Consider the following 27,276-nt stretch of genomic DNA (forward strand, 5'->3'; position numbering starts at 1 on the left):
GAGATCAGATGATCTTCAGCATTATCTTTGGAGCTTCTAGCAGCCTTTGATGCTGTCAAATCCAACATTCTCAGTGGACAGAGGGAGCCCAGTAACAACTAACAGCCCTGGGTATCCTCACACTATCCTGAATGGCAGATCTGATCTCTTCTTCAACCGTTAAATTTCTTGATGAAAGTTTTTGTGTGTTCTACTCCAGTGAATAAAAAATACTCTTCCATCTGATTTGGGTGATTGTGCATTGTGTATGTGGCTGTTGTTTGTCCTGTTCAGCCACAGTTCTGTGAGAGGCAGGTGCTCCTTGCACACTATGAGGATAGAGGGTTAGAAAGAATGTTCAGTGGAGCTGCCACTTCTCACCTGTGTATAAAGGTGTGGATGACTGCCACATGCCATAATTACAAAGCCAGTAGGATTTACTTGGAGAAATTCAAAGTTCTGTTTCTCTCTTCTCATGTGTCTGAGTTTACAAAAAATAAGTATTTAAAAATAATTTCCCTGATTTTATCTCAAATCCATTTTGTCTTTTTGTCTGTTCTAGAGTTTCAGGAAAGAAATCATATACCTATTTTATTTTTGACTTTTCAAAGTAGGGAAGGGACTATAAGAGATGAAGCCCCATACATAAATTGGAGTATTTGCAGGTTAGAGTTTGTTCAGCTGTTGAAGCAGCTGGACAAGAAGAATGTCTTGTTCTCTTCATAATGCTTCCTCAAAGAACATCTGAATATTAGTACAAAAAAGGGGTAAAAGAACAATGTGGCAGAGAATATAGCAAAAAGTCTCCAGAGGATTATGGTGATAGGGAGTTTAGAAAGGAAAAAGACCTTTCAAGGACTTATTTTATGTTTGACACATGGGGAATTTACTTCATATATCTCAGACAATGGTTATATGTGTGGAAAAGATGCTGGAGAAATTTTCTTCTAAACTCAAATATTTGTGGTTTGTTACAGTTGTGTTTTTTCTAATAATTAAAAATGTCACTTTCAAGTTTGATGGAATATTACTTCCCTTTTGCTTCTCTTGTGGGAGACTGGTTGCATTTCTAGAAATTTATGCCAAATGAAAATCTAAAAATCACATTTTAAGAATGAAAGTGACAGAGGTATTAACAGCAGTGGAGAAGGCGGCTACTGAATCTCTGGAAGGACTGAATTACTTAGTTGTAAGGCAAAGCTCGAAATCTAAAGATCATCTGTAGCAGCAAGACTTCTAAGGGATTGCAATCTGGCCCAGATACCTAGAAAACCAGATATTGCCAGACAAGGCTCTATGCCTTAGAATTTCTGCTGTGTCTTTGTGTTGGCAAGAAGCAATGCTTCTATTACCATTCTTGCCTGTGTTTGCAGAGTCTTTGAGAGCAGAAAACAAGTTTCATGTGAGTACCTGTAACTAGACAAATTTACAGCTGCTCTCCCAGTTGAGTCAACTTTCCTTAAAGAAAGAATGTTCATATTTGCTGGAGGTAAAAAAAAAAATAATCTTTAGAATAAAACTCCAAAGATTTCTGTGAAGATTTTGTTCTGTGGGGATGTTTTTAGTCCAAATGAAAGCTCAGCTGTCATAGCACCAGTTCCCACAAAAAACTCAAAAATACCTTGTGTATTCTCTCTCAGGCTATCCTTCATGTTACAGCTGTATGGTTAATCAACTACTTGTTGAAATTAATTTATCTTCTGTTTATTGATGCAGCATTCATTTATGTTCTTTGTCCCAGAGTTGGGCTGAAATTAAACATATCTGAGACCCCTTAGAGAAGTTTTTAATAGGGAAGTGTTTCTGCTGCAGAAGTAAAATGTGAGTTCCGATTTGGATGTGGAGGGGAAGTTATCAATACACATAAAACTTCCTCTCACTGAAAAGTTGGACTTGGCTTTACAAACTTTTCATGAACCATACCACTGAACAAAGCCACTTGTAAGCCTGCTGCTATTTCACAGGTAGATAATCCGTTCATCTTGTCATCGTGTGAGATATCATAAATGCATGACACAAGTACCAGCTACAATTGCTGGTTACTTGATTATTTCCATAAGTCATTTAAAACCAGTAAAGAATTGAGAGAGGTGAGGTAAGAATTTGCACTCTGGGCTTAGTCCATGTGACCTGTTAATGAGAGAATAGTTCTTCTTTGCCTGTTGTGCAGTTGGACACTTGTATGAAGCCAAAATTTTTGTTAAACATCTTCCAAAGAAAATTCACTGTATACTGCCAACACAGAAAAGGAAGAGAGAATCCATAGCTGGTGTTGCTGGATGAATTACTTGTATAGTCTGTATTGAAAATAATAGGAAGTTTGTGCTTCAAGAACTATGTATCCAGACTAAGGTATGAGAAATAGGGGAAAAAGTGCTGGTTTGTTTTCTTGATCATGTATATTCTAATGTATTCAAATTGATTTCAGTTTCTACTGCTGTGTTTGTATTTGTGGTGTTACCAATCAGTTCATAGGTATTATATACAGCAAAGGAATGTCTAGGTACCAGACTCTATGAAAACATGTGGTCAGTTGCCCATAATAGATGTTTAATTTCATGGTCAAAGACTGTGAATTTTGTTCACATTATTTAGGTTATCTTGTAAAGTGACATTGCTCTGGTGTCTGGAGGCTGTTTTGCCTCTCCCTTGGCATTGAGTGTTCCATGCCAATATCAAGATTAATATTTGTATTAGGTATGGGGTTTTTTAAGGGCCATGTAGGAATGTCTCAAAAAAGGGCATCTGGCAGAAACTCAATTTCTTGATCAGTCCAAACATATTATTGAGAATAATTTACATAACCAAGAAAATCAGAATAGCATTTGTATAAAAAGAGATGTGCTGAAAATGAGTATATATTTTATGAGTTTGCATTTTTTTTCTCTTTTATTGTATCTAGTAGCACAGTTTAAGATTAGTACCACCTTGCTTGTAAATAAGTGTTAGTGAAATAAATAAGAAAATCTGGATAAATGCAGTATAATGCAGAAGTGTCCACTAATTCTGCAGGACTGCTGAATCCAGCACTTGTGTGACGCTGCTGAGCCAAGGAGCCAGCCACGTGTGCACAGTACTGGGTGTGCATGGCATCAGCAGGGATTCAGTACAGCTGGAGCAGGTGAGGCAGGGATAAATCCAGCTGTCAGACAGGCTTCATGCACTGTCAGTAGTGCTGCACAGTTGGAACAAAAAGCAGTGAAGTAGACCTGGTTGTCTGCTGTGCCACCCATGTGCTTCAGCAACCCAGGTAAACCACAGCCTCCCTTTGCTACTGTGGAAGCAAATCCAAGGGATTTCAGTGAAGAATGGCTCTTTCTTTGTATTTGCTTGTAGGTTGGAGGCTGAGATCTGGAATGTGCACCTGATACTAGAGCAGTGTTTGTTGAGTTCCATTGTATTCATAAAGCTGTTCACTGTTCCTTTCATTCAAGTCATAAGAGTTTCTTTTCCACTGGTAGGAGCAAGCAGACTTTGGAAACAGTAAAAACCTGATGATCAACATGGCTTTCAGAATTGTAAAGTAATGATAAATTTAGTGAGGAAGTTGCTCTGAAAAACAGGGTTCATATCAGGGACATGAGAAACCTAGGTTTAACATTTGGGCTCTATTCATAATTTGTTGGCATGATTCTGGGTAGATTGCCATCTCTTTTGAGCATTGACATCCTTGTTAGGAAAAAAAGTATTCTTTTGGTAAAATAACTAAAGATTGTTTGTTATGAAACATTCTAACAATCACTACAGACAAGTTTCCATGTATATTAATATCATTTCTGGAGGCAGGATAAAATGTTCTAGATGTTATCAGAGTAGAAGGCAAGGAGTTTAATTAAAATTCCTTTAAGTAAGCACACGTAATATTTTTAGTCTTTGGAGATTTTTGTATTGTCAGTTGGACATGCAAACTCTATTCTGCAACAAGTGTCACAGGAAATATAAAGTACTTCTGAAAGCACATGTGCTTCAAAAATAACAGTAAAAAGCTTAATTGCTAAATGTGAGCTATGTAAAATTATGTACTACTTTTGCAATTAATTATAAAAATAGCAACCAAGAATATAATCTGCTTGATGAAAACTGCGGAGGCTCCTCAAGATTGTGCTGAGCATGGTAATTTTATAGTTGAGTACCTTATTTTAAAATGCTATAAAAGTAATTCCAGATGTGTTTTCAGGTATGTGGAAAGAGGAGAGATACCTGATGGAAGTTTTGCTTCAGTCCAGCCATTTCCAACTTCCAGAGGCACAGCAGCAACTGAATCCAAATTTCAGTTAAAGCAATAACTATGAAAAACTTGGGTGTATAAAGTGCCAACACTTGGCTAAGTGTAAAGTAGTACCCAAAAAAAGTCTGACAGCTAAAACTCATAATTTTTTATTAGCCATGAAGTAAAATGGACTCATCAGCTGTCACTGGCAAGCATTCATTACCTTTCAGTACCTGCTTTGTATGTTTGAACCCTGAATAGTCTCATTGGTAAATAGGATGCTACTTTATATCCTCAAATACTTGATGCATTTGGGCTATGCAGAGAGAAACAGGATGATAAAATAGTAGCATTCTTTACTGTCAAATTGGGTATTAAATAACCTTTCCTAGTTCTAGACACTTGTGTTTAACATGAAACAACTTTGTTTTTCACTTAGCATACATCAGGGCGTGTTGCCTTTTGACCTAGGAGTGTGTTGTCTGTCTAATTACCCTTTGTATTGTTTTACTGTTCCTTGCAACTATCCAAACAATTCGGTGTGGCCCTAGCAACCAAACAATACTGTTTAACAAAGATTTCCTTACTGCATTGCTCCCAGATTTCCCACGTAGCAGTAGCTCACATCAGAGCAAACAAACAGGATATTGTTTCAAGTGAATAATGTTCACTGTTTTCAAGTGGTTTGTGAAAGTAGTTTTTTAGTTTTGAGCTGTTGCAAGCTGTATGGTTTCTGGTTCCATATCTCATATGAAGTTCTGTAGAATGCTTCATGTTTTGAAGCTTCCAAACGATGTTTGAGACTTACATTTTCTCTGGCACCTAAGAGTAAAGAATGGCTTTGCTTTGATGGCAAAGAATAGCAGAAAAAAATTATTTAATTCTGTCCTGCAATGACTTTTTTTTCCCATTAAGCATATTTAAATTCATATAGATCCTTTTTACAATTTTATTGATTGCAAATTCATGAGTAAATGCATCCCACTGAATGTAATTATACCAGATAATAATGTTGATTGACCTAGCTAAGAAATCTAAGAATAGATTTTGACTTTTCTTTAAGACACTCTTGTATATTTACTTATTAAATAGTTGAGCTCCCTCTCCATTTTCCCTTGTACATGTTTTTGTGTGTGTATTTAACTAAATTACTGGTTTTACAAAGCAGATGAAACCATGAACATTGTCATATGCAAGACAAGAGTCTTGATGCTAATGTCAAGTACTAGTGGTGTTGTGAATTAGAGTCCTCAGCAAGTTCATGGATTAAAATAAATCCTAATAATTTTTTCTTCCTTTTACATACTCTTACATTTTAGCAAAACTAAGATATTTGTAATACTCTCATGACAGTTTATAACTGCTTCAGTATGACTGTTTTCCCTGTTTTTCATGCAAAAAAAATCAGGGTGGGGTAAGTTCATTGCCACCTGGAGAGTTTTTGCATGTGAACACAGAGATGAGTAACATGAATGGCTGTAGGGATAGCTGTGACTCTGCTTTGCTGCTGAAAGAGTAAGAAGGCAAGGCAAACCCTGTTCCTGCCCTGACTCTGTGCTGGCTGGAAGGGATTGATTGCATCCCTGACAGTGCTGCAGTCACAGCAGCACCGTGTGTGCGCTCTCTGTGTGCTGTCCAAGGGGGGCTCTGTGCAACTATAGCCAGGGAGTGGGGTCCTTGCTCATTCTGGGGGGTGTAAGGCTATCCTTGACTACATGACCATGACCTCTGCCTCGTACTGAAATGTCTGCAGCACTCACAAGACCCAGTTTGATTATAGTCCAGTTCTTTTTTTTTCTTGCCACCATAAGATTTTTGCCCAGTTTATCCATTTCCTATGCTTTTTTTTGAGCCTGAGGAGGGAATTTACCTGTGTTTAGATCAGTGTAGAGAGCCTTGGAGTTTCATCTTTAGTGAGTAAAGCTGTCTTATAGCTTTGAAAGTTCACACACTAAGGTGATCCCTTTTACTGAGGATTGAATTGCTAACAGAAAGTAAAGATAGAACTTAAAAGATGATCAGCTCCCAATGTTTCCTGATTGTTAAGTGACAGGGGCTTTTTGAATGTGATTCTTTAAAATCTGAAGACAGAAATGTATTATGTAATCACACTATTAAGAGTTGTCTGCCTAACTGTCTACATCTAAATACAGTGTGGGGTTAAGGAGCACAGTGGTCTTAGTTTCCCCAGAGAGCAAAAAGAGCTGGTTCAGTACCAGCTCCTCACTCTTCAGGAGTGGGAACTGGACCAGAGCTCTGGCATGTTCACTTCAGTCCAGATCATGCAACAGCTGTGGCATATCCAGTAGGTAAGTCTGGAATGAGCTGAAGCTGCTGCTTTGCTAAATTTCTTCTGACAAAACACAAGTAATGATATTCAAAAGGACATTTAAACGCTCTCATTTCTTTCCAGCCTGTTAGTGTTAATATGTCTTTTAAAATAAGACAGTCCAACTTGTCTGTAATTAGAACAAAGCTTTATCTTTCTTAGAAACTCTGATATTTAGGATAAAAGCAACTGCATATATTAGAAATACCTGGTATCTGCTGTGGGTCCTTAGCTACTCTAATTTCTATTTTGTGTATCTGATGGAAATGAAAGGAAAGTTGTTCAAAATTGCATGTTACAGCATTCTTTGGTTTTGCCTATCCCATGCTTGGTATTTCTGTTTGTTACCTGCTATGGCCATGAAGGATGTCTTTATTCCTTCTTTCCCCTCTTCTCAAACCTCTGTACTCTTGTTCTTGACACATTTTCATCTCTCTCATTTTCTGGGCTGCCTTTGGAAACATTGACGCTTCAGGATGGCAAGAGTATGGATGCTGGAGAACATAGGCATTGTAAAGACATGCATTTTTTTTTTTAAGTTCCTGTAATGTTTATGTTTTTGTACTGAAGGATGAGCCAATCATCAGATGTGGGATGAGAAAGAGTTTTGGGTTGTAATCTTCCTTTTGCAGCCTGCACTTTGTTTTGTTTCTTAATGTTTTTATGTACTTATATGTAGTGAGCTTCTACCATAGGGATCTAGATCGTGGCAGTGTCTGTGATGTCCCATTGTCCCTGGCTGTGTGGGACATGCTCTTCTCTGTCTTTTAGGGCCTCTGTTACTGAGATCAAAGTGCTGGATTGAAGTGTTAGAGGATGTTTGGAAATTTTGTATGACAGATGCCGTGTGTGCTTGCTGTTCTGGTGTTGCCCCTGGTTCCCAGGCACTCAGTTTTGTGACCTTGTGCAAGTCTTTGCAGCCTCAAAGAAAGGATTCTGCAATTTATGTTTATTTCCTGTTTTATGCAACAGGAAAAAAGATGCATTACTCCAGCCAAGCAGCAAGTTTGTACAATAGCATAGGGATTAAAAACAAGTAATGTGTAGTACTCACAATTTTATGCAAGGTACTCTTCCTTCTGGACTAGAAGCTGAGGTAGTTGGGGGCATTCAGTTTTCACTCCTGTAGAATTTATCACTTCACTAATGCATTTGATAAATGATAAATTTCAATAGAAGTTGCAGGAGTCTGTTTTATATTATGTAAAATGTAACTTTCTGAATTGATGGAAGATATTATAAATGGCCAAGACTTCTCTTGAAAAGATGTGATGTACCAATGTTTGGTCTCCATGTTTGGTCTCATGTTTTTTCATAAATGAGTTGAAAAAAACATTTGAGAAAAAGTTGTGGATAACATTTATCTTACAAGGTTTGTACATGTAAAAACTGAGATAATGTAAAAAAGTTTTCAGGTTCAGCAAAATAAACCAAATGTGTCACCTCACACTTTATGTGCAAAAAGCCTTAAAAACGCCTACCTAAACACATCACGAAATGTGGCAGAAGGAAACAGATGGGAACTAGGCTCCCTGCATGACTGTCTTAGGAAAATAAAATCTTAATATAAATAGATAGGAATTGTTAATATCAATTCCTAATAGCAATTGAAAAATAACATCTGCAGTCATGGAATACACTAGGGAAATGTCAGACCTTCCTATGTATGTCTGGTTCATCATTAAGAGGTGTCAGCAGTTATTTTGATATTTAGTGTGCAAGACAAGAATTCTAATTATCTACCCTGATTGTTTTGTGTATTAAACTCTGTGTGTGAGCTCTGAAACCTGATTTTCAGTCCTGCAGTTCACATTGCTAGCAGCTTTTACAATAAGTGGATGTTTTGGAATGCCTGGGGAGAAAAAAAAAATTAAAGGTGGATAACTATATATAAAGTTTGTATATGACAATGTCAGTATAAAAGCAAAATAATTCTTAGAAAATGAGACTGATACATACAATTTTTTTTATTGATTAATAAGTTTTTCTTACAAGGAACAGTTTTTAACATGGGACTAGAAGATCAGTTAGCATGACGTGTCTAAAAAGGGTTTGCTTTCCTGTTAGGAAAATCAACTTATTGACAAAAAGTGCCAAAGAAGAATTTCTCTTGAAGGTATTTGGACACCAAATAGAAACATGAAATTAATGGGTGATCCATAAAATGGAATCAAGCAATGCTTCTCATAATATAGGGGATACCCTTTCCATTCAACCTTCTGAGTTTTAGTCATACTTGAACTGAAGCTACTATGTGTTAATCATGTAGAGCATTTTATTGACATCACAAGTGACCTGCATTGTAAACCCTTGAGCAACTTAAGCGTAGAAACTCTGACCTCACTAAAACAAATTCTTGTTCTATGTTACAATTGTTTCCTTCTGTTTTAGAGAGTTTACTGTGTGAAAATATGTGTGTGATGAATGGGAAAATACTGTGGCACCATGTTTAGAAGCTCTGCTTTATATCTGTGTTTTTCTTGTTTTTTACCTTTAGCCTCCGCACCACCCAGCAGAGTAAATAAACGTAGAGTTTCTCCAAGTGTTGTTTCCACCTGGGAAAAGAGAGGCATCATCATGTCTAACATTACTATTGACCCAGATGTGAAACCGGGCGAGTATGTCATCAAAAGCCTCTTTGCTGAATTTGCTGTTCAAGCTGAAAAGAAAATTGAACTTGTAATGGCTGAACCTTTGGTGAGTCCTTTTTTTTTTCATAGTACCTCTCAAAACGGTCTTGTTTTTTTCTGGAATAGGATTTATCATATGTGTGGTTAGTGAAAAAAAGCACTCACAGGTATTGTTGACTTTTCAGAGAGATTACTTCAGGAATAAATAAGCTTCTGCAAACAGGGTTGCTCCCTGATTTGTTTTATTGACTTGTGTCAAAACTGTTACCTAGTAGTTACTGGAAACAAGACGTCTTTACTGTATCCCTAAGGTCTGTGAAGTTGCAAAAGGAAATAGGAAGAACGAAAAATGTTCTTTCATTAATACTGTGGAGTGTGTTTCCTGTCAGTGTTTTAAATACTTGGGCAATATACTTTCAAAGGAAGATACATTTGGTTTGTTTTCTGAAGTAATGATAATAACACCTGGAATAATATAGTAGTCTGCATATATTGCAGATTGAGCAAAAAGGTAAAATTCCATTGTTGATCTAGACTTCATGGTCTTGAAATAAATGGTTTTCTTTTAATTTGGAAATTTCTGGGGAAAAAAACAAACAAAAGACCCCAAAACAACAAGAAACAAAACCAACTTTTATTTTTTTAAGCCTGGAAATTCACTGGGCAGGTGAGATGCTGTGGCTAGCAGAAGGCCAGGTCACAGAAGGCTTCTGTTGGCAGCTGCTGCTTGCCAAAGTGCTCATGCGCAGAAAGTGCCTATGTGAGCATTTGAGCCCCAGTTTTGAAACTTCAGGAAAAAGTTTTCTTAGGAAGCAGTCCAAAAGAGCACAAAAGCAGGGCTGAAACTGTTTTGTGGATTATGGAGTCATCTTCAGCTACAACCATTAGTGTATAAAAGGCTGAGGAAAATGAAACTTTTCTTTATATATATGTCAGTGTTCACCAAGCAGGTTTACAACTTAAATATAACTTGCTTATTTGTTTTTTACATCCAAAAAAGTAATGTGTTCAGGAGGGGTTTGTAAGAAAGCACAAAAACTTTGTAGCAAAAGGGGCACACAAGCCTCCACCTGGCTGAAAATGGGAGGAGAGCTGTAGTGGCAGTGGTGCTGTGGGAGGAAAGGCTGGTAGCTCCACTGTCCATACACGTGCCAAGTGCTGCTCCTCCAGCCCCACTTCCATCCATCAGCTGAACAGACAGGGAGGGCAGTGCTTGGCCAGAGGCACAGAGCCTGGAGCTGAGATGAGCTGAAGAGTGTGTCCTGCAGACACAGCTAGTTTGGAGTCAAATATAACCAGAATAATGAGAGCAAGGTAAATATAGTAGCCCTGGAGTTCACTTTTGCTGCAAAATTGTCCTTAGACCAGATAAAATAAGTCCTCTGTCATCAGTCCCAGGTTGTGTCTCCTTGCCATGCTGTTGACTGTTAATTAAACAAATGTTTTTAAATCTGTTAATCATACAGAATTGAAACATCTCACTAGATTAAAAATTAGAAACCCCATGAAACTAATTAAATAATTCACCTTTCACAGAAGAGTGATTCCCAGCTCTGTTGCCTGGTGAGGCTTTATGGTGATTGCATGAAGTCTACCTTGTCAAGATTTTTTACTGATAAGAACCTGCAGTCAGTATTTTGTGTGTATACAAGTGTGTATAAAATTCTTCAGAATAAAGTAAGAAATTACAAATATTACTTAAGTGGTCATCTATAAGGGTTTTAAACAGTTTTGTCTGGGTTCATTTGCTAAGCTGAATTCCTTTAAACAAAATGAATTTTAATGGAAACAAATGTAATTTACATGTATAGCCAGCTTTCCTTATTTTATATTGATGGGTGAGAAGGACTGTATAGAAAACAAGCAAATTAAGAGAGGTGCCAAAGGCTGTGGAAGTGAAACAACCTGAGCCTGGATAACATAAAGAGATAGGAGGGAATTCTTAAGTGTCCAACTGAAAGGAAATACTGAGGTATTGAAGCAGCTTTATTCCTGTATGTAGAATTTTTGTAAGTACTGAACATTCAGTTCTAGTGTATGAAATTTAAAAAGAAAGATAAAAAGGCTGGAAGAGCACCAGAAAAGCACTGATTGTGATTGGATAAAAGGCTTTAATGGAAGAGTGGAAAGCCCTTTATTATTTTAGTGTGATTTGATTTTGTGGAATGACTTGGCTGCAAACAAATTATGAAGAATATATATAGAGTTACATAAATCTTTAATGAAGCTAGGCTTTTGGGTGAAGCTGTTGGAGAGAATTTAAAGCCAGACTAATAAAAATTAGGAGCTAGACATAATAGACAGCTAGTTTTTAAAACTTGAACATGACAGTAGGGGAGCAAAAATGAATTAAAATATAAATTTAAAAAAAGGTCACTCGCTGCAGATCATCTGTGGGTGAGAGGTAGTACCATTTTTGCTAAATGTACGGATTACATTTAAAGGTAACTGACTTGTGATTTCAAAAATTAACTGAATGGTTTCTCTGGCTGTGACTTTTACCTTATTTCTTCTTACTAATTTAATTAAGAGTTCTCTGCTTGCAAATTGTAATACCTCAGCTTTTTCAAAGTTGCAGACAGAGCTTATCAGCAAATGCTTAAAATAAATTATTAAATGAAAGCAGCAAGTGTAATGACAGGAAGGAAGATCATCCTTTTAGTGAATAAATGAAATAAAACCACTTTTTTTTTTTTTTTTTTAACCAGCTGTGCTAAATCTTTTGGGGCAGTATATAGTTTTAAAGGAAAAGAAGAGCCCAAGAGTAGTCTTGTAGCTTAAAAAATACTCTTCAGCTTAGAAGGATGACACTGAGGAATGACACCAGCATTCCCCAAATGTGACATAAACTATACCAGTTAAAAAGATTAGCGATAAACTCAATTATTTTGCATTTTGTCAAGCTGCATATAAGTATGGATGGTTAGAATATAAGCAGAGAGTTTAACATGGGGCCACCTACTAAATTGTAGGTGTCTCACACTGAAGTCACAACTAGCAAGAGTATTTATGCCTGTTGCCACCACAAGGATTTTATTCTGCTGTAGAAATACTACACATGGCTCAGACTAGCACTGTGTACTTTTGCAAGTCTTGCCTAGATGCTTTCAAAAGTTTGTCTGAAGTAAAATTTAGCAGAGTGCTGTGCTTGCCCCTGGGGCAGGGATGCACTGCCCAGCCCCGGGGCTGCAGGAGGTGAGGCAGCATCCCTTGTCTGGGTTCTTCCCTGCAGCTTGGAGCTCTGCCAGAGGCTCTCTGAGCCACCCTGCTGAGGTGTGCTGGCCACCAGAGGATGGTGCCAGGGAATGCTGGAGAGGGACCAATGGGTGGTGCCTTTTTCCATGGGTGCAGTTGTTTGCACAGCACATGCACATCCTGATCCCTGCTGCCTGCCATATGTTGACATTTCTCCTTTACACAATGGATGCAAACTGCTCTCTGCTTAATGCAATAGTGTTTTGGGTTTTTTTCATTTCACTTGTAAAAGATAAATGGAGACCTATTATTTTCATCTCTCTCTGAACTTCAGGAAGCCAGGAAAATAAATCTTAAATTATTCAGTTAGAGTTTCCAGACATTTACTTTATGCTGTTGAATAGATTTTTTTAAATCATGTGAGATGACTGGAGCCATGACAAAGCAGAGGTAGAAGGAGATATTAAAAGAAACTAATTTTAAAAGTCAAATAATTCAAAGGCCTTGATAAACCTGTGGTTGGGTTCAAGAGTATTATTTGGTTATGTCAGGTTTGTTTGGTGAGTGTTACATTAACTCTACAGTGTATTTACCTTTTAAGAGTTAAGATTCTTAGTGCTGAGGAAACATAATAGAGTTGGTTATGAACTTGTAAGGTCTTCATTCTTTCTGACCTTAAAATCTTAAACATTTGATATACAGAAGTATCTAAATTAGTATGAGTCATAGGAGGGAAGCTAAGCTTTCAGAACTAGCTTTTTCTCTATTGACATGGATTTCAAATTTGTGTAAAGACTTACAGAATGTTTCACTTCTCTTTGATTTGTCATTCTTTTCTTTAGCAATTTTTGGGTTTAGACACATGCAATGGGTGTAGTGAACCCAGGGTTTCTTCACCTGTATAATAGTTTTGTAGTATTATGGTGGAAACATGGTTTGTTGGCACGTTGTATCCTAAGGCCTTAAGGAACCTGACTTTTCCCATCTTCTTACAGGAAGACTCTTCCCATCTTCTTACACTTTTCCATCTTATAAGGAAATAGTTTTTCTCATTTAACTTAGCAATGATACAATGTTTGTATAGAGTGGAACATTTCTTGTATTTCTGCTTTAAAGATAAGCTTGCAATTACTGTGCAGTTTATCTGAAAGCATAATACAGATAAGAATTCATCTATAGCAGGCATTTCTGTGTAAAAAAAAAAAGGAGGGAGGCTTGCTAGCTAGAAGAAAATTTGGCTTTGCAAGTGCTCTCTGGAGCTTTTAGTGTATACTTCAAAATACTAATTCTCATAACAGTGTTTTGAACAGATTTAACATGTAAAATTACAGGAATTTGAAAGAATCCACAAAGTGAAACCTTTCCCCTTTTGCTTTTAAATAGACAGTGAAAGAACATTAACTATTACATCAGTTGATCAAAAAATAGAGCTTTTTCAGAATAATCAATGCATTTACCTAGAAACCCCCTTCTTAAAATATTTTTTAATGTGGGCATACTGGAAGTGAACATAAATGGTAGTATTTTCCTAGATAATTAAGTGGATTTCTTTGGATTATGGAAAGTGAAAATGACTCGTGCATTGACATTTTTATAATTTCAAATTATACTTTCAGAGTAGGCAAGTGCTTTTTGCCTGGGCAGTGTTGAATCCAAGTTTTCAGAGGCTGTAATAGTTGCCAGATATTGCATTTTTTTAAACACCAAATACAGCTGCACTTGAAGGAGAAAATACAGAAACTGTGCTGTATTTTCAAGATTACACTTAGGACAAGAAAAAATAAGTTGCTTGTTCAAACCTTGGATTTGGGACGTGCAAAATGAATTTTTATCTGTTGAACATACAGGCAGCCTCTTGCAGCCTTGCAAGTGTTAATCACCAAGCAATGTTGACTTTCTCAGTTTTTGTCAGCAGTCTGACAGCATGGGTGTTGTCTCATACTAAACTACTGAGCAGTTACTTTGTGCTGAGTTACAACCTGTTGAGAGCAGAACTGGCTATCAGAATTGCTCACACCTCCCTTTACATGCCAGACCAGGCAAGTTAACTACTTGACTTAGCCTGCTCCATAAAACTTCCTTGTTTGCTTACTGCAGTCTAATGTGAGCTATTAACTCTTTAGGTACTTTTTTTCTTTCCTTGTGAAAGATAACATTTTGAACTCATTTATATTATCAAGTGAAGGATAGTTTAAATTTTTTTTAAATAAGAGGAAATGCTCACCAGATCTTTATATATGTTACTGCTTTGCAGTGTGCTCTTAAAGCTGTTACTGTGGCACTTGGGTTGCTGTAAATCAGTGATCCTCAAAACCAGTTCACAGGACTCGGTGTTCTTTTCCTTTCTTCTTCTCTTTCTTCTTCTTTTTCTTTTTATTTCTTTATTCTTTTCTTCCACCTTTTTTTTTTTTTTTAACTTTCCAGGGTACCTGAGCAAGGTATACTTGTATTGCTTGTAAGTGTGTCATTTCGTACTCTACACAGTGACTAGTAAGAATTACTGTGTACTGTTAGAGTTTATAAAAGTTTTATTTCCACAATGCTTTAATCCTCACTAAATTATTTTGTCAGGAGTATAATTTAATTTTGCTTTTAACAGAGGAGTGTGTCATGCTACTGGTAGCACTAAATATTGTAATAAGTGAAATTCTAGTAATATTGCTTTGTTTTTGTTCCTTATAGTTACTTCAAGTTAAAGCAAGTGATTATTCACATTCTCCTTTTACTGGAGTAGGACTTCTAGCTGTGTTGTACTGCAGTTCAGGGGAAGAGCAGATTAGAAATGCGTTGAACACTTGTCTCTGCCTTTGTGAAGACATTTTAAAAATCATTATTGTAAGTTAGAATAATTGCCATATATGAACATGAAAAAACTTGCTAATTGAGATAGGAATGGCTTTCCCTTCAAGTTACTCTTGACACCCACCACCAGCTGGTCCTCATTTGGCCTCTACCATCTTCTGTTTGTCAGTCTTTAATGTTATTATTATTTTACTACTGAATTAATTTTTGGGAGTATACATCACATCTCCAGAAATACTTGTATCTAAAAAAACTTGCAAATATTTATATGAAAAGTCTTTTCTTTGTTCTGTAATATAACTGGAAAAAAGGAATCTATCTTCGATAATAGTCAATGACATTGTGAAATGTATGTTTCTTCTTATTTTTTGTACAGGAAAAGCTCTTGTCCAGATCTCTTCAGAGAGGTGAAGATCTTCAGTTTGATCAGGTAGGTGACGTATAATTGAAGGCAACTTTTATTGGATTAAGGTGGGCTTTACTGTTGCAGAGTAGTGGTTCCACTGTTGTAATAACTTAAAACATTCACATCCGAATCTGTGTCAGAAGATTTAGACTCTGAATGTTAGACTTTATTTTCCATTGTAGAATATGATAGTAATAACCTGTTAGAATAGATAATTATTTGAAGGTGGCAGTGAAAACTGGTGGAAGAAAGATGCTGCAGCACACTAGGGGACAAAAAGTCTTTGTTTATTTCTGTATCCCTTATTGTTTGACTGTCTAGGGTTCTGTTTTTATAAACAAATAGTGTGAATTTTATTTCAGTAACATGGCTTTTACTGAATGCTTTTTGATTCTATGGCAGAAGGTGTAGGGTAGATTCAAGTGTTACTAAAGCGTTACTTTGTCCTTTGCTGAGAATATAGATAGACTGCTAGGCAATTCCATTTCACTTACTCTCAGTGAACTGTGTCTGGAAAGACTCTCTGCTCAATTTATTCATATTTATTGTCTGTATTTCCAATTCTTCAATAGTGTAGGCATGTTTGTGTCCCATAACCACTTCCTTGCAGTGGAGAGGCAGTGTTCACAGGAAGCCCCATTAATTGCCTGTTCCTGTTCTTGACTGTCCCTGAATAGCATCTACTAAGATGAAGCTTAGTGTTCTGTCTCAGAGATGTTCTAAAAACAGGCTGAGTGAAGAGAAATGAAAAATAAAACATGTAACTTTTAAAAGTGGATAATATAGAAAGAAACTGGTTTTCCTGAAAATACAGTTTTTTAAAAAAAAGTTTTGATTGTTTGTATATATATATGTGTGTGAGTTCTTATTTTATTCTTTTGTAATTTGTAATCTACTTTGAAGTCGAGATCTGAACTATAGTGCCACTGAATAACTGCTTTAGGCAGACCTGAGTGGCTGGGATCATGAACTTTGTTAGGGAATTTTGCACATTGTTTGGCAAAAGGAATTAAGATTGCATCTCTCTGTTCATTGCTTGCTGTATAAAACCCTTATTAAGAACAATTCTCCATCAGTGCAGAAGATTACAGATTTAAAAAAGTGATTGGTAAAGTGTGGGAATGAGAAGGAGCCAGAGGTCAGAGCCACAGCATCCAGCAGAGAAGCTAGACTTGCTGCTGGGCCAACCTTGTTCACCCAGAGGTCTTTATGGAGCCAGGAATCTGGGTCTAAAAAGTGGCTTTACCTGTACTGATAATGGGGTCTGAGTTTGTAAGTGTTGTACTTTGTGAATAATGAGGGCATGCTTGGAACACAAGAGGGCCCTGGGACTAAGGTGCTATCTAATTAAGACTTGTTCTCTCATCTCAGTAAGTGATGAGAAAAGGGATGGAGGAGGAAGGCATGGAGTGTTGCCTGTCCCTCTAATGAAAAAGTAAAATAGCATTGAAGGGGATTATAAATCATTTTTGTTAGAAACATAATCAGACCAAGAGGTCTGCTGTTAAAACAAGTTTGAATAATCAATAGCTTTTAATTTCCAAACAGCAGAAATCTTCTCTTTGTCATTTGATATCATAATTGGAACAATAATATAAATTCAGCTAAAAGAGGAGAAATTTTGGAAAAGGAAATTTGTATGTTGATACACTTGTGAACTGTTAAAAATTTTAGCACCAGAGCTTTCCCTTTACCATTCCTAGCACATCAGGAAGCTACCAGACAGGAGTTTTTTTATAGAGCATATATTGCGTTTCTTAAAATATTTTTGCTTGTACAGCTTGAAACTGAAATAGCTAGTGGTTTTCATTTTTTGTTTATTGTAGGAAACATACTTGGCAATTTCCTACTCTTGTCCTAAGACACCAAAATTTTATGATCACACAGAAGCCTGTGTTGACCTTCTCAGTGACTGAAAGCAGATGTATGTGAGGTTCAGGGTTGTTCATGATTAGGCACAACTTGAGCAATGTTTTAAGGACAGGGATTTTGGCCAAAGCTGGAATTTGTGCTTTAGCATCTTACTATAATTTTGCTTTTCTGTTTTTATCTCTCACTGTGCTGTTGGATATGTTATGTGAAGCAATTAGAAATATGTTACAGCCTTTGAGACTTGAGCAGGATTTGCTGTTTCATTCTGAGGAACTGAAGTATATGTCACATCTATTGCAGCCCTGTTCTCCTGGGTATTACAGGAGCCCTTTGTCTGGATTGCTGCTTTCAACCTAGGCATAATGTAATGCTAAAATAAAAGAGTTTTCTTGTATGAGAAATAGATCTTCTATATAAGAAAGTATTTTTTAATTATAAAATTATTTTGAATATAGTACCCAGGCAGTATAGTAATTATTTTAAATGAAAAATAGCTGATGTTTTGCTTAGATGCTATGCAATATTAGCAAAGATGTCATCTTCCTGGTGATTCCAGTGCCTTTTCATTAGAATACAAAGAATGCAAAACTTGACAGGAAATAAATAATTATTATGTAAAACTTTTTATTTTTCTAGAGGAAAATACTTTATTATGCCAGTAGTTTCTGGTTTTAGCATTTTAGCAGTGACATTTTTGAATGTGTGTAATACATGCTTGTTTCTCTAGAAGCCAATGTAAATTGCCTAACTACTTTTATGAACATTTATGAATAGTATTAGTATTGATAAACTGTGTAAACTTGCAGGAAAACCTAAAGAAAAGGTTTAGTAAAGTTTAAAATGCAGCTTGCTTCTTTTGCTTGCGCTAATAAACCCATCAGTTCACAGCACTATTTAATTCTTGTAACTTGAATAACTGACTAATTAACAATCTGAGTAATGTATTCAGAAGATTAAAAGAGGTCCTTTTGAGGTTTTCCTGTGGTTAACTTGTCCCTATCCTTTTGACAAATCTAAAAACCCAAGATGCTTCAAATGAGGAAAAAGAAATAACTTCATTAATGTTATATCAGAACACGTAATGGCATAATATTATTCTGGTATCTGGAATAGTGAATATTGATAAGTTACAGCTTGAGCATGGCTTCTATTAAAACCTTATTTGAAAGATCCAAGAGACAGGTAATACGTGACATCAGTGAGCAGCATGGTAACTCTCCCATTCCAACCTTTGTTTAGGGAATGGGCTTGCTCCCTGCTGCCTCCTGGAACCAAGTTTATAATGGCATTTTGCTGTCTTCAGTCATTTTTCCTCCTTTCCAAAAAGTTTTTAGTTGAAGGAAGCCTAGATAATTTAGTTTAATAACCTCTTAAAGTCTTCCTTCTGTAATGGTTCCTGTTGCCATATCTGTTGCACAAATGAGTTTACTACTCATACAGATTTTCTGAAAGAAAGCAGAAGATGGAGGAGTTACACTACAAGTAAATATAGCCTGAGACCCAGACCAGTCAAATGTATTAAAGGCAATGTAGAATATCTAAAAGGCTCTTGTTTTTGTTTATATAATAGCCAAAGAACAATATTTTTTAAAGTTTTAAACTTCTTCAGTTTAGAAGGGCTGGCTCTTGTAATTCGTGATGTGAAGGTTTCTATACATCAAATATACATATGGTAACATTCAGGGATGTCCTAATACCACTGCTGTTTTCTCATGATTTTATACATGTTATATGTCTATAAATTTGTCATTTTGTGATCCCTGTGAGTTTTGGAACACTTTACTTAAATTTATTATAATAATAGACTCAGTATGTTATATTTACAGTAACTGTCCTAGGTGAAAATGAATATTAACTTGCCACTTTGTGAAGTTATGCGATATATGGTTTTAAACATTAAAAAACAATTTGAAAGAATTATTCAACTCCAGGATTTTCCTAGCTCTATGAGGCTAAAGTATTTTTCTTCCTCTTTCAGTTGATAAGCTCTATGAGCTCAGTAGCAGAGCACTGTCTCCCCTCCTTACTACGCACCTTGTTTGACTGGTACAGGCGCCAAAATGGAACAGAGGATGAATCTTATGAGTATAGACCTCGGTCAAGCACAAAATCAAAGGGGTAAGAATTTTCCTTGCAGAAGTCTGTTTGATTTTTCTGTGCTTTCTCATAAGAAAATGTGTGCTTTGTACTTCTGTGACAAGTACGTTGTATTTGGATTTGTCCTTACCTAAATTTGTGTAGAAAACACACAGACTTCTTTAAGGTAGTGTATTTAACTTGTGTAGATGATATACATGAAGTGACCTAATGGGTTTGGTGTGGATATACAGAAAGAAGCTGGATACTGGTAATTCTAAGCTAGTTTGTCCCCCTTTTTTTGTTTTGATTATTGGCAGGTCCACCTATCCATTTTATGTACATCTGCAACACTGATTACATGAAAGTAACTGTCCCTGCAATATTTGTGTTCAGTCTTGTGTCTGATAGCTGTGTTCTTGATTTCTTGTTTTAGGGATGACCAACAACGTGAAAGAGATTATCTACTTGAAAGGAGGGACTTAGCTGTAGATTTCATTTTTTGTTTAGTTTTAATAGAGGTTCTAAAACAGGTAAGATCTTTTGCTTTGGCAAATTAATTTTAATATTTTGCTTGTAATGTTGGTTTTGATAATCTCCTTCAAATTTTTATTTTAAAGACTAGAACATATCTATGGTGAGCATATGCAAGGCTGTAATTATACTCTCAGTTACATAAAGCCTTTGGCCTCTCCTGCCTTTTCTTTACATGCATGCATTATCTCAGTTCATGTGTCTTGGAAAGCTGCTGATGTACTGCAAAAAGCAGAACTGTAAAAAATAACATTTAATTTATGCTCAGTACCCTTTGCCGGCTTAAATGTTCTTGAAATACAGGTTGAAATTGTTGGATAATGAGGTTAAAATGTACTTTAGAATTATCCTTATTTGGCTAAGAATGCCAGTACAGATTGTGTAAAAGTTATATATTGCAGAATTAGCTTGATATATGCTAGCAAAGGTGTCCTTGGATACTGGTGGGAGAGATTTCTCCAGAGCATCTCACAGCACTGTTTATTTGCTTCATACATGCATGTATGTATAGGTGCTACATACATGTAAGTGATATGTGCCTTTCAGATACCTGTTCATCCAGTGCCAGATCCTTTAGTACATGAAGTTCTAAACTTGGCTTTTAAGCACTTTAAACATAAGGAAGGGTAAGTTTCAACTGTGTACTTTAAAATATTTGTATTACCAGCCTGTGTTTCTTTGTTGTGATTGCTCTCTTTTCCCTCACATGTAACATGTTGGTGATAATACCAGTGTGAATGAACAAAAGTCAGTGTCTTTAAATTGGAAACACATCTTGAAAGAAGATGGCTGTGTGCAGTGTAGCACTGAGTTTGTTTTGGTTTGAATCTACAGAATGATTTGCATCCTCAGATGCAGTAAGAAAAGCCTGAGTTTAGATAAAAACGGTAAAATTTCTATCCAGAATATGTTTCTTTTGAAATAAGAAATGAAACTACATTGCTTTAAATGTCACCCATGCATTTCATGTTTGAATTTAATTGTTTTTATGGTAATAATTTGCCTGCTAGGGGACAATTTTTTTTTTTTGTAATTGAAAACTTGCTTGAGGTTTAGAAGAGCAAAGTTGTATTTAATGAAGATTTTTTCCCTTTATTGTTTTTTTTTTTCTCTTTAGGTATTCAGGAACCAACACTGGGAATGTTCATATTATTGCAGACTTATATGCAGAAGTGACAGGGGTTCTTGCTCAATCAAAGTAAGTTCAGTCTCTGACTCTTTGTGTTTAAGAACAGACCAATGTAGACTTAAAGATTATTTGCTATAGCAGAATCTATTAATGTCCCCAGTATATAATCCTGTAAGTGTCAAATGTTGTCAGGTGTAGTGTGCTGTGTCTGTCTGATGTTCCAGCACAAAAAAATTGAACAAATTAAGAAATAATGTTTAGTATCATTGCTTTACAGTCAGCTTGTAGGGACAGGGAAAGGAGGCCCTGTGCCAGTCAACTCTTGTTTACTTAACTGGTATATTCTCATGTACTGATCACCGTAGGCACTCGTAAATGCCTGGGTTTGAAGTACCAGGGTTCATCTCCCTTGCATTTCTCATACTGCAGCTGCTGATATTGTTACAGACTAAAGAAATTGGTTCAAAATTATAGACCTCATACAAAAGTAAGTAAGAATGCAAACAATTGCTGTCTGTATCCCTTGTTCAGGTTTCAAGCTGTTAGGAAGAAGTTTGTCACTGAATTAAAGGAACTGCGGCAAAAGGAACAGAGTCCTCACGTAGTACAGAGTATCATCAGTTTGATCATGGGAATGAAGTTTTTTCGAGTAAAGATGTATCCTGTGGAGGATTTTGAAGCATCATTTCAGTTCATGCAGGTAAACAAATGCTACAGAAAACGGAAATGAGTGTAATTTTAAATGTTTAAGTCATGAAGCTATGATGACACTTGCTGTGATCAGTCACTCCCTCTACTTGTGTGCCATCCTTCATCCTTTTCTGTTCAGTTCCTAATTTTTCAGAGGTGTGAATTGTTTCTCTAGTTTGTGAGTACCTTTCATGAGGAGGAGCCTTTCACAATTGCCATAGTAGTGTGGCAAACCTGTAATATGTGAATTTAAGACTGAATGAAAATGGATAGCAATCAAATAATTTTGTCTTTATAAAAGCAATGTATTAAAGAAAAATAATTATTTTGTATATAATTTTTTAACAGATGAGATGTCAAGACAACTTTTCTTTAAAAACACTTCACTATGGATTATTTATTGTGTATGGAATATTTAGTTATATTTAATTTTCTTTACATCAAAGTCCTTTGAAAATGAAAATTAGTATTAAAAAATAAAATATAATTCCCAATAATTTTAATAGATTAAGCATTAAAATTTTTTAAGCTTCAAAATGATCTGAGGGAAAATGTGTGTATTTATATTCTTTTGTATTCTGAGTACTCTTTATATTCTGAGTAAAAAGTAAATAGCTATCTGGTATTACAAATGTTCTTTCAATTCATTGAGGTGTATTGCTGGGCAAACAGGTTTTAAACTTTCTTATGTTTTGTGAAGTTGATACTGCTAAGGAATATAAAAGCAACTCAAAACACATTACATGTTTAAAATTAAAACAGGCAACTAATGTTAGACTGCTAGTGGTTTTTATGACGTAGTTATGTTTGTATTCCTTTTTCTAAATATTTTTCTAATGTTTTCTTACTAAGGAGTGTGCTCAATACTTCCTGGAAGTAAAAGATAAGGATATAAAACATGCACTTGCTGGTTTGTTTGTGGAAATTCTCATACCTGTGGCTGCTGTAAGTATTTTAATCCCCACTGCCACACTGTTCCCCCCACTTTCCCCTGGGCTCTCATTAAAATTCTTCAATTAATCCTCAAAATATTACATTTTTATAGATTCAGAAGGACATCTACTGCCTAAGGAGGGCTTACAAGGAGGCTGAAGAGGGACTTTTTACAAGGGCATGTAGTGATAGAACAAGGATAGAAGTAGGATTGGTTTAGATTAGATATTAGGAAGAAATTCTTTACTGGGACCATGGTGAGGCACTGGAACAGGTTGCTCAGAGAAGTTGTGGATGCCCCATTCCTGGAAGTGTTCAATGCCCGGTTGGATGGGGCTCTGAGCAACCTGGTCTAGTGGAAGGTGTCTCTGCCCACAGCAGAGTGGGGAGTTAGAGCTAGGTTATCTTTAAGGTCCCCTCCAACACAAACCATTCTGTGACTGTTGCATAGATTACCTTCACAGTCTTAAAGGGAAATAGGTTGATTTGTGTGTTGACTCGTTTCCAAAGATTTTTCAGAACTTTAAAAAATTGTCTGTTTTCTAGACACCTTTATTACCAGAGCATTGTGTAATTTTTTACGTGCTTTAAAATTTTGAAATTTCCTTGGTTTAGTATTTGTTTGCTCAAGGGTCTGGCTGACTTTTCTTTATTAGCTGAAATCTTTTGAGTTCTTTCTGTAGTAAGCTGTGTAACATTTTTACAGTTTGATAAGAAGAGTGTGAACTCTTATGCAGGAAGGAAGAATGTAGGTCTTGGCTAATTAAATAAAAATAATTTGTAGAGGGGAATGTCCACTAGATTTAATCCTTCAAGTGGAAGAGCAGTCCATCATCTCCTCTGTGTGTTTTAAATCTAAAAGTAGAAATTTCACACAGCAGCTATGAACAAGAAAAAAAACCTCATTATCATCCCAGTGTTGGATGTACTGTGCCTGTAATGCTGCTTGTGCAATCTTTTAGTCAAGACAGGCTCTGTTTCTTCCGAGGCTGCTTTGCTTGGTTTTGTGAAGCTTGTTCAGCAGGTCAAGAAGAAATGATGGCGCCTGAGTATAATTCAAGCTGACCATTGACAAGCTCAGTTAATTTCTTCATAGTAGATTGATACTTTCTGGAATTGTTGTGTAAAATGCTAGTTGTATTAGCAGATGCCAGGCCCATGTTTGGCATGCAGTCCCAAAAAGTGGCCAGTTGTGGCTGTGTGTTGCCACATAGATTATAGGGACATATCTTGCTGTAAATGGAAAATTGGGACATGTAGATCTTGTTTTGTAGAATAGGATCTACAAAGAGTAGCATGCTGGGTGGCCATCCCATCTGAGCAAGATCATAGGAAAAGAAAGACTAGGTAGGAAAAGGAAGGAAAGTAACTCTCTGAGTTCTTCATCCTCTTTTAAATGGTTTACCTTGCCCTGGGAAAGTGCTTCTTTCCTTTTTGTGGTCTCAGTCTTGGTTTTTTGAGGCAGGAGGTTGTTTTTGGTTTTGTGGGTTTTGTTTGTTTGTTTTTATGGATGTTTGTTTGTTTTTGTTGGTTTGGGGGGGGGTTGTGGGTTTATTTGAGGTTTTTGTTTGGCTGCTGTTTGTTGGGTTTTTTGTTGGTTTTGTTGCTGCTGTTAGGTTTGGTATACTTGGGGACTTGGGCTTTTTAAATTATTTTTAAATTACAAAGGAAACAATCCTTTTTCATAAGGCATAATTAGAAAGAGGTGCTTCCAGTAGTAATTGCTTATGGGAATAAGTTTTGATCTTACCCAGGCATGCCTATACTCCTCTAGAGAAGAATAGAAGAATTTCTTTCCTATTGAAGAGTGAGCACATTTTGTCATTTTGAATTCCATTGTAGCTTGGCAGCTAGAGTGGGAGTGCCAAGTGAAACTATTTAGCATTTAGGTAAATGCAAATACTAGTTTGCAGAATCATAAACGTGGGGAAAACTGCCCTTGAAATAAGGAGGAAGAAGCAGCATTTGGGAGGTGGGACTATCCTCTGGCAAGGGCAGAGGCAGGAACAGGGCTGTGCAGAGCACCTGTGGTGCTGTGATCCAGCCTGAATCAGCGCTTCAGACACTTGGGGAGGGAGGCTTGATCTGTCCTTCTGACTCACTGGGTCTCTAATCATTTCATACTAATGGAGCTTCTTAAATAGAATGAGGAGCTCACTCCCAGGCTGAGGTGCAGTTGAGCAGGTTAGTCATTCTCTGGGAAGATGTGAGATGCAAGTTTGAATATTTTTCATGCAGCTGAAGGAATTGAATGTAGATTTTTCTGTATCTTGGATACAGAAAATCACTCAAGTGAGGAATCTGTTGGGTTTCAGCATTGAGACTTCTTTGCTGTCATTCCCTTGCTTAGTCATTCAGGCATTTTAAGAAACCTGACCTGATTTGGACCCTGCAGGTATGATGAATCACAGCATATTTTATAGCAGGGAAGTTAGGGCTGCTCTGAAAGCCTAAGATTATATCCCAAAGCAACAGTGCTGTGGTGACAGCAACTGACTGATTTCTCACGTGGAGCTAGCAGAGTACTAATCAACCTATAGCCTAAGATAGCAAAGGATAAATAATTGGGTACATAGGAAGTGATTTAAATCATAATTACTTTCTAATTTCTTTCTTTGTGGATCTGTACACATTACAGCGATACATGCAATATTAATAACTGTAAATAATAAAGATACCAGAAATTATCTTATGTTGTAAGGAAATTATATGTACTGAGGACTTCTTCCAAAAAAGACATTTTAGTCTCCAACACCCCACCCCTCAATGTGATAAATAAAGCAGAAACAGCTTAAAACAGGAGGTTGAGAATAGTGCTTAAATAGATCATCCTGAGGATCCAGAGGGAAGCCTAAAAGGCTTGCAGAGGTTTCAGTAAAGAAGGTGGCAGCTGCCTGGGTTGTGGAAGGAAAGCTGTTCTGTGTGCAAGAACAGAGTGGGTCAGAAGGCTGTAGGGCTCCATGTGTGTTTCACTAATTCTGAAAGCTGAGCAAAGACAACTTGCATGATTGGTTGACTGGTAATCCTGTGGGTTATTTCTTAATTTTCCAGTTTTCGGTATTAAAACAAAGAAGAAAACAGGAGCAGTTAAGAGGGGAGCTGTGAAAGTTAAGGATACTAATTTTTTTTAATAAATGTAAATATGCATATGAAGATCTTCAGTGTAGTTTTTATTTGTTAGTTGGTATTAAATACATTTTCTTCTTTGAGTACGGAATAGAGACCATGTTCCTAAACCAATTTATTTTAGTGGACTGTTCTGTTGGGGTGGAGTTTTTTGTATGTTTGCTTTAATTGTTAATTTTAACCATATGATTGTAGTGTATGGCATGATTAGTTATGCTTCTGTTTTTATTTAAGATAAATACACTGAAATACCTTACTAATGTGAAATTTAACTTTTGAGTGGTTTTGAATTCATAGACATCTTAATGTGTATTTAAATTGCCTTCTTTGTAAATTTTTAAGCCCATTAATTTGTGCTTTTTTTATAGGCTGTTAAAAATGAAGTGAATGTGCCATGTTTGAAAAATTTTGTGGAGATGCTTTATCAGACTACCTTTGAATTGAGTTCAAGGAAGAAGCACTCGCTGGTATTTTAAAGAAATATTTCAACTTCTCCATTTTGCTCATCTTAGGCTCTTAAGCTAGTACATTATATGAGGAAAAGCTTATCAAGCCATATTAATTTAAATCTTAACATCTCAGTATAATTAAATTTCCACAGTGTGTGCGCATTTGTTCTAATTTTGCTTTGTTTCTTTGTGCAGATATGTGCTCTTATCTCACATGTGAGATTGTCTTGAAGTCAGTGCTTGTTTTTGATTATTTTAGTGGATTTTAGCAGAGTTATTTAACTTAATGTCTTTTTAGTAAAAAACTTGCATTCAGGGAGTCTGAATACGTTTAAATTAGGATTAATTAAAAGATGCAAATGTCAGACAAGACTTTTTCAGTTAAATAGCAGCCTCTTAATACTCCCGCTTTAGCCTGGTTCTCTCCTCTCATCATACGCCATGTTTAAATTTTATCATTTTTTAAATTATCTGTTATTTTTGCAGTATTTGGTTATTTTTGATGACTATGGCAGCCATGTTTCAAATTGATTTACTTCACTTTGCTGAAAATGTAGAGCTACTTTTTGCATTTCAGTTGGCACATTAAGTAAATGCAAGTGAATTTAAAATGTTATATTCTCACTTTCATGTTATGGATGAGCTTTTCTTTCTAGTATTCTGCACATATAAAGCATATATCATTGTATTGGTTAAACTCTTTATGTAAGAGTAACATAAAGTGGTTGATATTAGTATTAAAAATATCATTTTTTAAATGAAGTTAGAAACGTTGTATCAGGAATATTGTTTACCTACTCATCCTTTAGTTGTGCTTCATAACAAGAAAAGCTGCAGTCAGATTTGGTACTAATCACCATTATGTGTTAAAAGGTTGTGGTACTTAAATCTTACCTTACTAAAGCAAAGCTAAATC

At 36.1% G+C, this 27,276-nt stretch overlaps 1 protein-coding gene across 11 annotated transcripts in view; it reads left to right on the forward strand.

Moving 5' to 3' along the window:
- Positions 1-27,276, forward strand: part of FRYL (FRY like transcription coactivator) — a 162,803-nt gene that overhangs the window by 58,278 nt on the left and 77,249 nt on the right. For all 11 annotated transcript variants that reach the window (XM_063157314.1, XM_063157313.1, XM_063157315.1 and 8 more), the window contains 9 exons: positions 9,016-9,215; positions 15,522-15,575; positions 19,402-19,541; positions 19,936-20,032; positions 20,580-20,659; positions 21,151-21,231; positions 21,694-21,862; positions 22,705-22,797; positions 26,280-26,378. In XM_063157314.1, the coding sequence (XP_063013384.1) occupies positions 9,096-9,215; positions 15,522-15,575; positions 19,402-19,541; positions 19,936-20,032; positions 20,580-20,659; positions 21,151-21,231; positions 21,694-21,862; positions 22,705-22,797; positions 26,280-26,378 (933 nt within the window). In that variant the 5' untranslated portion in view covers positions 9,016-9,095. The remainder of the gene's footprint in view (positions 1-9,015; positions 9,216-15,521; positions 15,576-19,401; positions 19,542-19,935; positions 20,033-20,579; positions 20,660-21,150; positions 21,232-21,693; positions 21,863-22,704; positions 22,798-26,279; positions 26,379-27,276) is intronic.

This window comes from Melospiza melodia, chromosome 5 (genome assembly GCF_035770615.1).
Source record: "Melospiza melodia melodia isolate bMelMel2 chromosome 5, bMelMel2.pri, whole genome shotgun sequence".
In the NCBI taxonomy this organism is placed as follows: Eukaryota; Metazoa; Chordata; class Aves; order Passeriformes; family Passerellidae; genus Melospiza; species Melospiza melodia.